The 11,339-nt window shown below is 25.7% G+C and overlaps 2 protein-coding genes across 2 annotated transcripts; both read left to right on the top strand.

Moving 5' to 3' along the window:
* Window positions 1-3,503: 3,503 nt before the first annotated feature.
* Window positions 3,504-3,776, top strand: LOC124924852 (protein SRC1-like). Its single transcript, XM_047464841.1, has one exon. The coding sequence runs from the start codon at window positions 3,504-3,506 to the stop codon at window positions 3,774-3,776; it is 273 nt and encodes a 90-aa protein (XP_047320797.1).
* Window positions 3,777-6,015: 2,239 nt separating this feature from the next.
* Window positions 6,016-6,576, top strand: LOC124927908. Its single transcript, XM_047468413.1, has 2 exons — window positions 6,016-6,227; window positions 6,356-6,576. The coding sequence occupies exons 1-2, from the start codon at window positions 6,120-6,122 to the stop codon at window positions 6,479-6,481; spliced, it is 234 nt and encodes a 77-aa protein (XP_047324369.1). The 5' UTR covers window positions 6,016-6,119; the 3' UTR covers window positions 6,482-6,576.
* Window positions 6,577-11,339: the final 4,763 nt, after the last annotated feature.

Raw genomic sequence — 11,339 nt, 5'->3', positions numbered from 1 at the left:
TTATCGTCTTAAGTTAAAATAGATATTATGATTGTGGGTAATAATGTTAGCATCCTCTATCACAAAAAATAATTATACAATTAATTTTTATAATTTTATTTAATCAATTAATTGTCAAGATATTATAACCTACTTAAAAAAAATAAAATTATATTTCTCAAAATTATAAATTCACTTATAGAGATAGCTTAATAATAAAATTTTATGAGTGAAATTGTCGAAATAATGGTATGATGTGTATCACAATCATAATTTTATTATTACTGACGCTTTCTGAGATTTGTTTCGAAAAGTTGGTAGACTCGGTCGGGGGAGTTAATCATTTTCTCGAGAACATACAAACTCGATAGTCTATTGAACAACTTGTTTGTATTCTTTTCTTATTTTTCATATTTTTGGAACTTTTTTTTTCCACGTGTCATGTTTTTGTTGTCAAATTTAAATAATTTTTATCAATTTTTAATATACATTGAACATAAACAAAATATAGCAAGTTTGATTCTAATTAAGAATACCATAAATTAATTTGGGATTGTGTGCTTGTTTTTCTAGAAAACAAACTTTATTTGTCAAAAAAAAAAAGTTTCAAATAGGCTTTATTTTTTCTTCTTAATATTGAAAACTGAAATCCAAAAATTTAAAGATAAAATTGCGTTTTATAAAATAACCAAATAGAAATTTTTTTTTACCTTAATTTAGAAAATCTGGTCATTTTCTCATAAATAAATAAATAAAAGAGAGACAGAAAATAGGGTAATGATATTGAAAAAAAAAACATTCAAATAATTATTCTTGTTGCTATATATGGTCATGAAAAGTTAGAAGTGTAAACATAATATAAATATATAAAGTACTATTACTTATGTATGTCCAATTAAATTCATTTTAAAGAAGATTCCACTTTGCTATTATTGTTTAAGACAATGACTTTCAATAAATAGCTTTATTTTGTGCTTGTCGGCTACTATTTCTAGTCTGCCCACAATTTTCAGCCGACCACCGGCAATAATATTATCAGTGCTTTTCTTTATCTTATAAAAATATAGAATATAATTATAAAATTGATCCCTTTCATAATCACATTAATAATTACCATGTTAGCTAATTTGAAGTTTTCTTTTGAATGAGTCCCAAAAGCTAGCTTTGGCCAAGCATGTAATTAGTTTGAAGTTATTGCCTCATTAAACTTACAATTCAATATAAATTAAATATATTATTGTATTTTATTAAAATATTAATTTGTTCAAGTGACAAGAGTTGTGCTTACAATATCAAATATCTCGATTTCCAGATAAACTTAGATAGAATAATAAGAATTAATTGAGTGTTTTGCAATGATATCTTCATGTTAACGATCCCCTAGTTCACTTGGATTAAATTGTGGTATAAGAAAGTTCCATTGATATTTCTTTTTCGAAAATTTACAGGGGTTCAATCAATGTACAAGAAAATTATATATGTATTATGATCATCAAATTTGTTGGATAAATGAGGAAAGGAAAAAACTGACCCACCTCCATTGTTATTAGAAGTAATTAGCTATTTACAATTTAGTGGGTTGTGTTAGGCTATTGGAAAGTCTTGGAAAACTTGGATTGGAACAGCCAAAATGTCATATTTGAAAAATCAATGATACCATTATAGTGATTTTTTTGTGTGGATAATATATGGTCACTTTTGTTTTGTTAAGGTGTGTATCTAATTAACAACTTTCAATTTCTGTCATAGACTTGATAGTTTTTTAATTTTTTTGTTATTTTCTTTGTGTGTGTGATACATCATTTATAAAATAAGTTTGATAATACAATACAACTAATTACTTCATTTAATTTTATTAATTAAGTTAATTAGTTCGAATTTTTCACAAAAGAAAAACTTAATTAGTAAATTGAAAAATCTTATTCTAATCATTTGAGTTAAAATATTAAATAGAAGGTAAGGATATGTTTGATTCGGCTTATTCGTTTCAGTTTATTTTTAAATACGTTTAATAAGATTCCGTCTATACTCAGTTTATTCTTTCCAACTTATTCACTATATGTACGTAATTTATTAAGAAAAATTATAAACTCAACGAAATATTCAATGAAAGTAAGTCCACGAATCAACGTGGCATGATACGTGGGTAGGAGAGAGAAAATTTTCAAATGTCCCGAAACGGTAATTTTAGGTCCCGAAACGGTAATTTCAGGTCTCGAAACGGGCATTTCTGAAAAAAACCCAAAAATTACCGTTTCGGGACCCGAAATGAGTAGTTTCGGGACCCGAAACGGCTATTTCTGGAAGAAACAAATTTTTTTTTCTTCCCGAAATGAGTGATTTCAGGACCCAAAATGAGTGATTTCGAGACCCGAAATGAATAGTTTCGAGACCCGAAATGAATAGTTTCGAGACTCGAAATGAGTAGTTTCGGGACCCAAAATGAACGCTTTTAGGACGTGGAGACACCTGACATGCCACGTCGGATTCGTGGACTCGCTTTCGTTAAATCTTTGGTTGAGTTTATCGATCCTCATTTATTAATCATATCATATAAAATGCAATAATTGAAAATGTGAGAAGTTGAAATTGGGGACAACTACTATTGGGCCTGGTGGACGCGTGGCATTAAATGGTGGTTAGATAGGTTTTGTGTCGATTAACTGTAACCTCATAAATAATAAAATAATATCAAAAGTAGTAGACCCGTGTATCACGCTAAACTTTACCTCCTTGCAAACATTATTATTATTTTGTGGGCCCTTCAAATAAATCAATAAAAACTTCCTTTTCTTTATTTTTTCTCCAAATTATTTTCTCAAACATATTTCAAAATGAAGGAAAAAAACTGAATAATTAAAACAAATAAAAAAAACACGATAAAATCGATGAAACATATAAGTTTAATATTATGAAACAGAGACAATAAGCTTGACCAAATTATAAATAAATAAAATTATATCCTTTTATGTTATTGTTTAATCACGACATATATTCTTTTGACTTTTTATTTCACTATTTACTATTAATCATATATATATTTCATTGTCATTTTAAACTAGATTTAAATATTAATTTAGGAGAGTATATTCACCTCCACTATATGTTATTTTTTAAATATGCCAATTATTTTCTTAAATCTTAATATGGTTTTCTTTTCTTTCTACAATATTTTGATTCTTTATGACCAATTTTTGTGCACCTTAATTAATTCACTTAGACAATTAATTCAAATCTCACACTTTAAAGGAAATTACAAAAGGTGAAAATAATATATATATATATATATATATATATATATATATATATATATATATATATATATATATATATATATATATATATATATATATATATATATATATATATATAGTTTAGCTAGCTACGATCACGTTGATAACAGATTTGTTGCTATATTTACTTGTGGACCAGACATCTTTGTAAAATTATCCTGGTTCACTATAAATGTAAAACTATTTCAACTTTTAATAATCAATTATAGATTAAAAAAAAGTTTATTAAAGATGTCGGGAATAATCCATAAAATAGAGGAAAAACTTCATGGCGGAGGACACGAGGGAGAAACTAAGCATCAAACGACATCGAGCGACCATAAGGATCATCAAAACACCGGACAACATAAAGATGGGATGATGGAGAATATTAAGGATAAAATTCATGGCAGCGATAGTCATAACAAAGGCGAGAAAAATAAGGAAAAGAAGAAGAAGGAAGGACATGAACGCGGCAAGGGACATGGTCATGACGGTGGTAGTAGCAGCAGTGATAGCGATTAAACTTATTCCGATATAATATAATAAACTATTTAAATTTAAATAACCTAATTTTAATTACTTGTTCAATGCACTTTTTTTTAGAAAACAATTTAAATAACTTAGGAGTTATGTAATTATATTGGTTTGTTTTACCTTTCCATGTGTTGAATAAGAAATTGTGTTTATTTATTACATCTATTTTATAATTTTCAAAGAATTATATATCATGTTTTTTTACCTTCAAATTAATATTATATATTGTGAAGTTGTGCACAAAAATGAATCTATTTCCTAATTAATTAAGTTTTTTTCTTTCTTTTATATTGTAAAATAAAATACAACAAGTAAAATGGGATAATCATATATTTTTTTTCTATCATATGTCATGCAAATCACTTTATTTTGATTTGTTAGTGTATAGTATAGTCCCATCCCCATCCCTATGGCCATTATTTCCATTCATTTTCTGGCATCTTCAATGCTTTATTTATCTTTTTAATAATAGCTTAAGCAATAATTTGTTCTCTTTTTTCTTTATCAGGGAAATGGATTGTTTGCATCTAATTTAATTATATGATTAATAAATAATATATTTTTTAATTAAGAAGAACTAATATGACACTCTGACACTCCACCGTTATTGTCCTCCGTTTTCATTAAAAGTGTTCCGGTAGAAATTCAACCTATGACATTTTGGTCGACTATTTTCATACGATCACTTTTGGTGTGATAATGGACAATTAATTTTATTATGTAAACTTCCTTAAATAGAAATTAGGAATTATAAATAGAGTCTAGTTAAATTTTTAATAAAAAAAAACATTATTGGGGATGGAAAATAAATTGTGACAAGTAAAATAAAAGAGGCACCGTGGCAAAAACACAACCTTACAGACGTATGACATCTCATTCTCAACTTTGAAATATCAGCCAATCAGCACTACTCTCAAGGCAAAGTCTCAACTTGTCAAATGTCTTTATTATAAATAAATAAATAATTAATTAATTAATTAAAAGTCCCACACTGCCACGCACCATTTCTTTAATTACACAACCACCCTCTTGCCGTCTTGCCTTCAAAATTTAATACCTTGTTTCATGTAGGTATAAATAAATTCATTTTTACGAGTTAAAAATTTTGTTAATTAAGAAAAATTATATTATTTAATAAATTTAATAATTTAATTATTAAAATGATATATAATATAAGAGAAATGATTAGGTGGGGAATTTTGTGAGAGAATTTGTCAAATGATTTCTCTCTTTCCTCCCACTTTTACATTTTCCAACCAACCAATGAAGGTGATGCCAAGTCATTTCTTCACCAAATTCCCTCGCCAAATTCCCTCTCTTTATCGCTCCTCATAATATAATAATAAAATTTTAAAAATAATTCAATTTTCAAACCAGTTTCAAATCTTGATCATAACTAATTCTTTTTAGAGGAGTGACAAAAATGAGTAAATTTTGGGAGGTAACAAGACGAAGAATGAATAATGTGTTCATTAATTAAAAAAAATAAAATGAGACAAAAAAGAAATGAATGAAAATTTATTTTATTTTTTCAACCAGATTACGGTATATTATTCTCTCATCCTCAAAACTTAATTTAATATCACAATTATTTTATAAATCATTATGATTTTAATAAACCTAACCAATATAAATTTTCATTCATCATCCAAATCATAAAATAGGCTACGTCACATATTCAAATCTCATTCATATTTATATGAAAATTAATAGTTTTAACATATTTTGAGTTATTTCAATATCTTTAATCTAAATAAAATATAGGTCTGAATCGTATTCTCGATTTTTTTATAAATGAATAATTTTGAAAGAAATATTTTTATAATAAAATATATTAATATATAATAATAAAAAATATAAATAAAATATAATATATTTTATTATTTTAATTAATTAAATAATTAATAAGAGTGAAAATAAAATAATATTTAATTAGAAAAAAAAACAAATTTATCAAACCAATCATTACGAGGATTTATTTAAAATAGTTCACAAATTTATTTATAATAAATTGAATAGTAATATTCATCTTTTGGTGAGTATTTTAATATGAAATAATAGTAAGTCAAATGGAAACATGTTTATATGTATTGTAAATTAATTAATGAGAAAACAAAGAAGGGTAAGATTGTAATTTAAGTAATGAGGAATGGTTGCCGCGTAAATGCTAGATGCTGATCACCAGGCAGGCCTTCTTTCGTTTCCCCCACGTTATAAATACCGCGCCGTCGAAGATTTCTTCATCATAGCTGTAAATCATATTATTTCCGCCGGAAAACAATTCCTAATTTTCCCGATCAGGCTCTCCGTTATTTCTCTCAGTTCAAAATCATGAAGAAATCGGGTATTCTGGCCGCCGCATACGTCGCCGCAGCTTCCGCCACCGCCGTCTCATCTACTCCGTCGTCAAACTCTTCCAAGCCGCCCAGATCTTGCGAGGTAATTCTCAATCTCCGATCTAACTATAAATTCAACCTAGCTATCCAGCTAGATACTCTGTTCTGTTCTTATTTTCGTTTAATTCGAAAGATCTGATGATTGGATCGGTGTTTGATTGATTCTCTCAGGAAGATGCGTCGTCTTCGAACAAGAGATTGGAAGGATCTGGATCTTCTTCTTCTTCATCGGAGAAATTCGCGCCTCGATTCGATGGATTGAGATTCATTGAAACTCTCGTTACTGCACACAGATAAAATCATCAAATTCTATAAGATCGGACTAATATTTTGTTTCATTTTAGAATTTATTAAATTTGTAATCGCAACTTTATATCATTATTTAGATATATGTTATTAAAAACTTTGGAATTGTTAATAAAATGTATTTTGAAAAATTAATCATCATATTATCTGGGCATTTGTGGCAAAGTTTGCTTCAACTTCTTTAGCGTTCAATTATTATATATATTTTTTTGTTTTTTTTTTAACTACAAGTTAACGACAGGTTTAAAGAATATGCGCATAAATTAACTTATGACATGTTTGGATTATATATGTTTTTTTTTATTTAATTCAATGTTTTTAATATAATATTACTTTGATTTAAACATTAATTTATTGACTTTTTTTGTGTGTTTATTTTTAAGAGATTAACATGACTCACTCAAAATATTTTTAATAATAATCAAAACATTTAATATCTCTTAAATAAGACCCTTTTTTTATGTTAATGAGCTATTTACATTTATAGTACAAACAAACTGATAATTAAGTTTTATTAAATAATATTTAAACATAAGAAACGTGGGATTAACGTAAATTCCAGTGTTTGGATCAATTTCAAAAAGAACAATCAATATTATTGCTCTTAATGTTAAGCTACAGGAGATTTGACATAAGGAATATAAAAATAAAATTAAAAATAACATCATTTACTTGATCAAGATCTAACAAAACTTTTATATATGTTTGAAATTGATAAAAGGATAACATTTATATTTAATTAATTTGATCCAAAAATGTTATTTTATATTATTTTGAAGTGGATAAAGTATCAATTCGGATTATTGCTTTTTGGTATGAGATGAAAGGACAACAGAAGCTATATGATTTGATTTCATCAATCTTATCTCCTCCAAGATGTGAGCACTTCTTTTTATTCATAATAATTGACCATATATAATAATATATATATATATATATATATATATATATATATATATATATATATATATATATATATATATATACTGTGGTGTTGATGATGATAAAACAGCCGAATGACAATATGTTTAAAACTATATGAATCTCATTAGAACTTCTTAACATAATTATTAAAATTAAATTATGTATGTGAAAATGATTGATAGAAATATGTAATGGTTGCAGTGGCACTGTTGTGACTCAAAAATAAATTATATTTAATTGGAATGCAAGTTGGAAATAAATAATGATATCTTTAATGAGAAAATAAAGGAGAAATGATACATGACATGGGGCAACAGTGCAAATTGCATCATCACAAATCCCAAAGAAGATATCGATTTTGAGAATGCTTCCAATACATGAACCTAGTTTGATATGGGTTTTTGAGTTTTTTTTTAAAGGATTTTATCATATTTTTTTATAAATTTTCTCTCAATCATATCACCTAAAATACTCTTATAATAATTTAAAAACTCACGGAACTTAATTTTTCATCTAGTAAAGTTTTTTTTGAGATATTAATAAATGGTTTTGTGTTGGTATGGAGTCATATTAATTAACCTTCATTTAGGTTCAACATCTTTTTGTGTTGGGTTTTGTGGTTTATCTTTTTTTGGGTTAGTTTCAAATTTTGAATATTGTTAATAGGTAATCCCTATGTGCTAGAGTTCAAGTAATGGGTTGATTTATTGGTCTAAATTGGATCTCTTTTAAATGAGGAATGATCCTTAGTGTTTTGATGATTATTTTGAAGTTTTTGGGTGATTGAAAGTGACCAAGATTTGGACTTAACAGTTCATGGTTCTAAATCATGATTTGTTTTGAATTGAGTTTTTATACATAAGTTTTGCTTGATCCACAATCTTTTTTCATTACTTTTTGTAATTTGTGACATATTTATTGATGTAATACCAACTTCTTAAAATAGTTCTTAGCATTGAGATAGCTTCTAATGTCTAGAAACAATAACATGTTAACCAAAAAAATAATGGCCTTGTTTGGTTCCACTCAAATATTATTTTACTCTTTTTTTATTTATCATATCATTTAATTCATTAATCAAAATACTAAAATATTTTATATTTAAAGTTATTATTTTTATTTTATTTATATATATTAATACCCTGTAAATATTTTTACAAAAAATTATTATTATCTTTCAAAATCAACAATAATCATTATTATTTTCTCTCTTTTAAGTTATTTCAATAACTACAATTCCAACCAACTCTTAGATAGTTAAGAAATTACAATTATATCCATTTTTAATATATATATATATATATATATATATATATATATATATATGTGTGTGTGAATTTTGTATTAAAAAAAATAATCTGGGTAAAATAATAATTATTGTAAAATATATTGATGAGCAAAAAGTAGTAATATATGTTCAATGTACTAGAGCACATGGCCCATGCCTTACCAATAGTCCTTAAGAAGATCCAACCCAAGATATAACTATAGTTATTATGTACATTGGGTCCAGCCCAATATGGTTGAACTCTTAATATTTTACAATTGTAAGACTTTAACTAGTTAAATTTATATTAAATTTTAAATTTGTTGAACTTAAAAAATAAATAAAAATATATAGCATTATTATTAATTTGTTTTTTTTTTAACTTTACAATATTAAATTATTATCTTAAACTTTTAAAATTTTAAGTTAATAATTTATTTCAGATTTATAATTGTATTTTAATTAAATTAAAAATAATAATTTTATATTTAAAAATTCAAATAAATTATCATTTATAAAATAGACAAACTTGTATAATTGATTTTTTAAACATATATTTATTAGAAAAAACTTATATACATAATTTATACGAACCATTATTTGTCAATTTTAATATCGTGCTTTCATATTTTTAAAATAAATTTATATATTATAAAATCAAACATTGTGTAGAACATATTTTATTACCAATGAATGAACTATTTATAGAGAAATATTATTAAATTTGTTAATAATATATATATATATATATATATATATAATTTTTAAAAATTATAATATTATTTCATTTAAATTAATATTCAATAAAATATTGAAAATAAAAATATATTTATATAAATTAAAAAAAATATTGCCCAAATACCATAGTTTCCAAAACTTATTTAGAACATAGTATGATATTATTATAAAATAATTGTCTGATGAATACATGTTCACGATAGAATTCAGGAGATTTGAGATAATTTAAGTAAAAAAATTAAATTATTTTCATTTTATGTATATATATATATTTTTTGTATTATCATTAATATACAAATAATATAGCCTAATTAATTAGATATAATGTGAACAAACAATTTTAATTATATTTATTTTATATAGTTTAACCCGATAAATCTTTATTAATGGTTTTCGTGAAAAGTTCGAAGTTTAAGTATTTCAACATCGGTTGATGTGTCAGAAATATTTTTTTAAAATAAAATATTTAAACATTTTTTTTAAAAATAATTCTTGACAGTTTTTAAAATTAATTAAAAATAATTAATTTTAAATAATTCGGGAATTTACGGTAATCAAATCACAATTTTTTTTTAGAAATCCGCTAGTTTAAATTAATTAAATATAATTAATTTAAAAGATTATTTATTTGAAACATAGTCGCAAATTAATATTTGAAAATAAAAAATAGTTTGCATACTTATAGAAATGTATTATTTCTTTTAGTTCGTAGTTTGGTGATAATCGAGAAAGAGCTTTTGCGCTTCATCCTCCGTGTCCGTTTAGAAAACGGTCTCTACTTATAAAATTGACTTTTGAAAATCGATTCTATAACATTTGAGTTTTAACCAATTAATCTTCTGGTCTTAAACGTGCTTTTAGGTTTTAACGTTATTTTAAAATATTGAAACAACAATATATAAATGCTAGTACATGTTGCTGACGATAACTAGGGAGGATTATACCTAAAAACATTAGTCATTTTAAACGTGTTAGGGTTTAAAAATAAATACGAAACAGGTCTTAGTTAAAATATTTTTTTTTTATGAAAATATCTCAAAATATTTTGAAATCATTTTCTAATTTTTTTGGGATTTTTAAAAAATGGTTTGAAGGTCCCAAATTACAAAAATAATTTTAGGTTTTGAAAAGTGGAACAAAACAGGCCTTGGGACTGAAATCCTAAGCCTTGAGTCCGTTTTTATTGGTCGGGGTCTAAAGATCCTTAGTTTGGGTGCTAAGGACTCTCGGTCCTTGACTGAGATTACCAGTCTGGGTGTATAACCCACCAGTCCTAGGTTAACCCTAAACTAAGTTCATCGATTTAGGTGTATAAATCCACCAATCCTGGGTTAGCTTTGGGCTAAGTTCATCTGTCCTAGTTCGGTGATCCTCGATCCTAGGTCAAACTTCTCGGTCCTAGGTTAGACCTCTCGGTCTTAGATTAAAATTCTCGACCGGACCTCTCGGTCCTATTGAAATTCTCGGTCTTGGATCTCTGTCCTAGGTTCAAATTTCTTGGTTCTAGGCTAACAAGCCTCAGTTCTCAAGAACACCAAAGTTCATTTTTTTAAATTCATTTTTTTAACTTGGATTCTTTGGTCCAAGCTAAACTCTCGAGAATATGTTGATCATCATCTCAAGGTATCAATCAACTTGGATGATGATTAAATCGTTCAAAATAGTCTGTGATCAAATTTTGAGTTTTTTATTTTAAGGCTGTTTTAGGAGAAATGAGCTAACCAATAACTTCCTTATATCTCATATACTTGATTTGTACAAAAACAAGAACACTAGTTATTCGTTTTGACCAAACCAAGAACTCAAATTTTTTAATTATTTTGAAAATTTTGATTTTGATCAAAATGATCGGGATGGATTAAACATTATTCAAATAGTTACCCAACATCATTACAATCATGTTGGGATGTTTTCTGGGCT

The sequence above is a fragment of the Impatiens glandulifera genome, chromosome 2 (genome assembly GCF_907164915.1).
Source record: "Impatiens glandulifera chromosome 2, dImpGla2.1, whole genome shotgun sequence".
In the NCBI taxonomy this organism is placed as follows: Eukaryota; Viridiplantae; Streptophyta; class Magnoliopsida; order Ericales; family Balsaminaceae; genus Impatiens; species Impatiens glandulifera.
The sequence above is the reverse complement of the archived record's forward strand: the minus strand, read 5'-3'. Positions and strand labels throughout refer to the sequence as shown.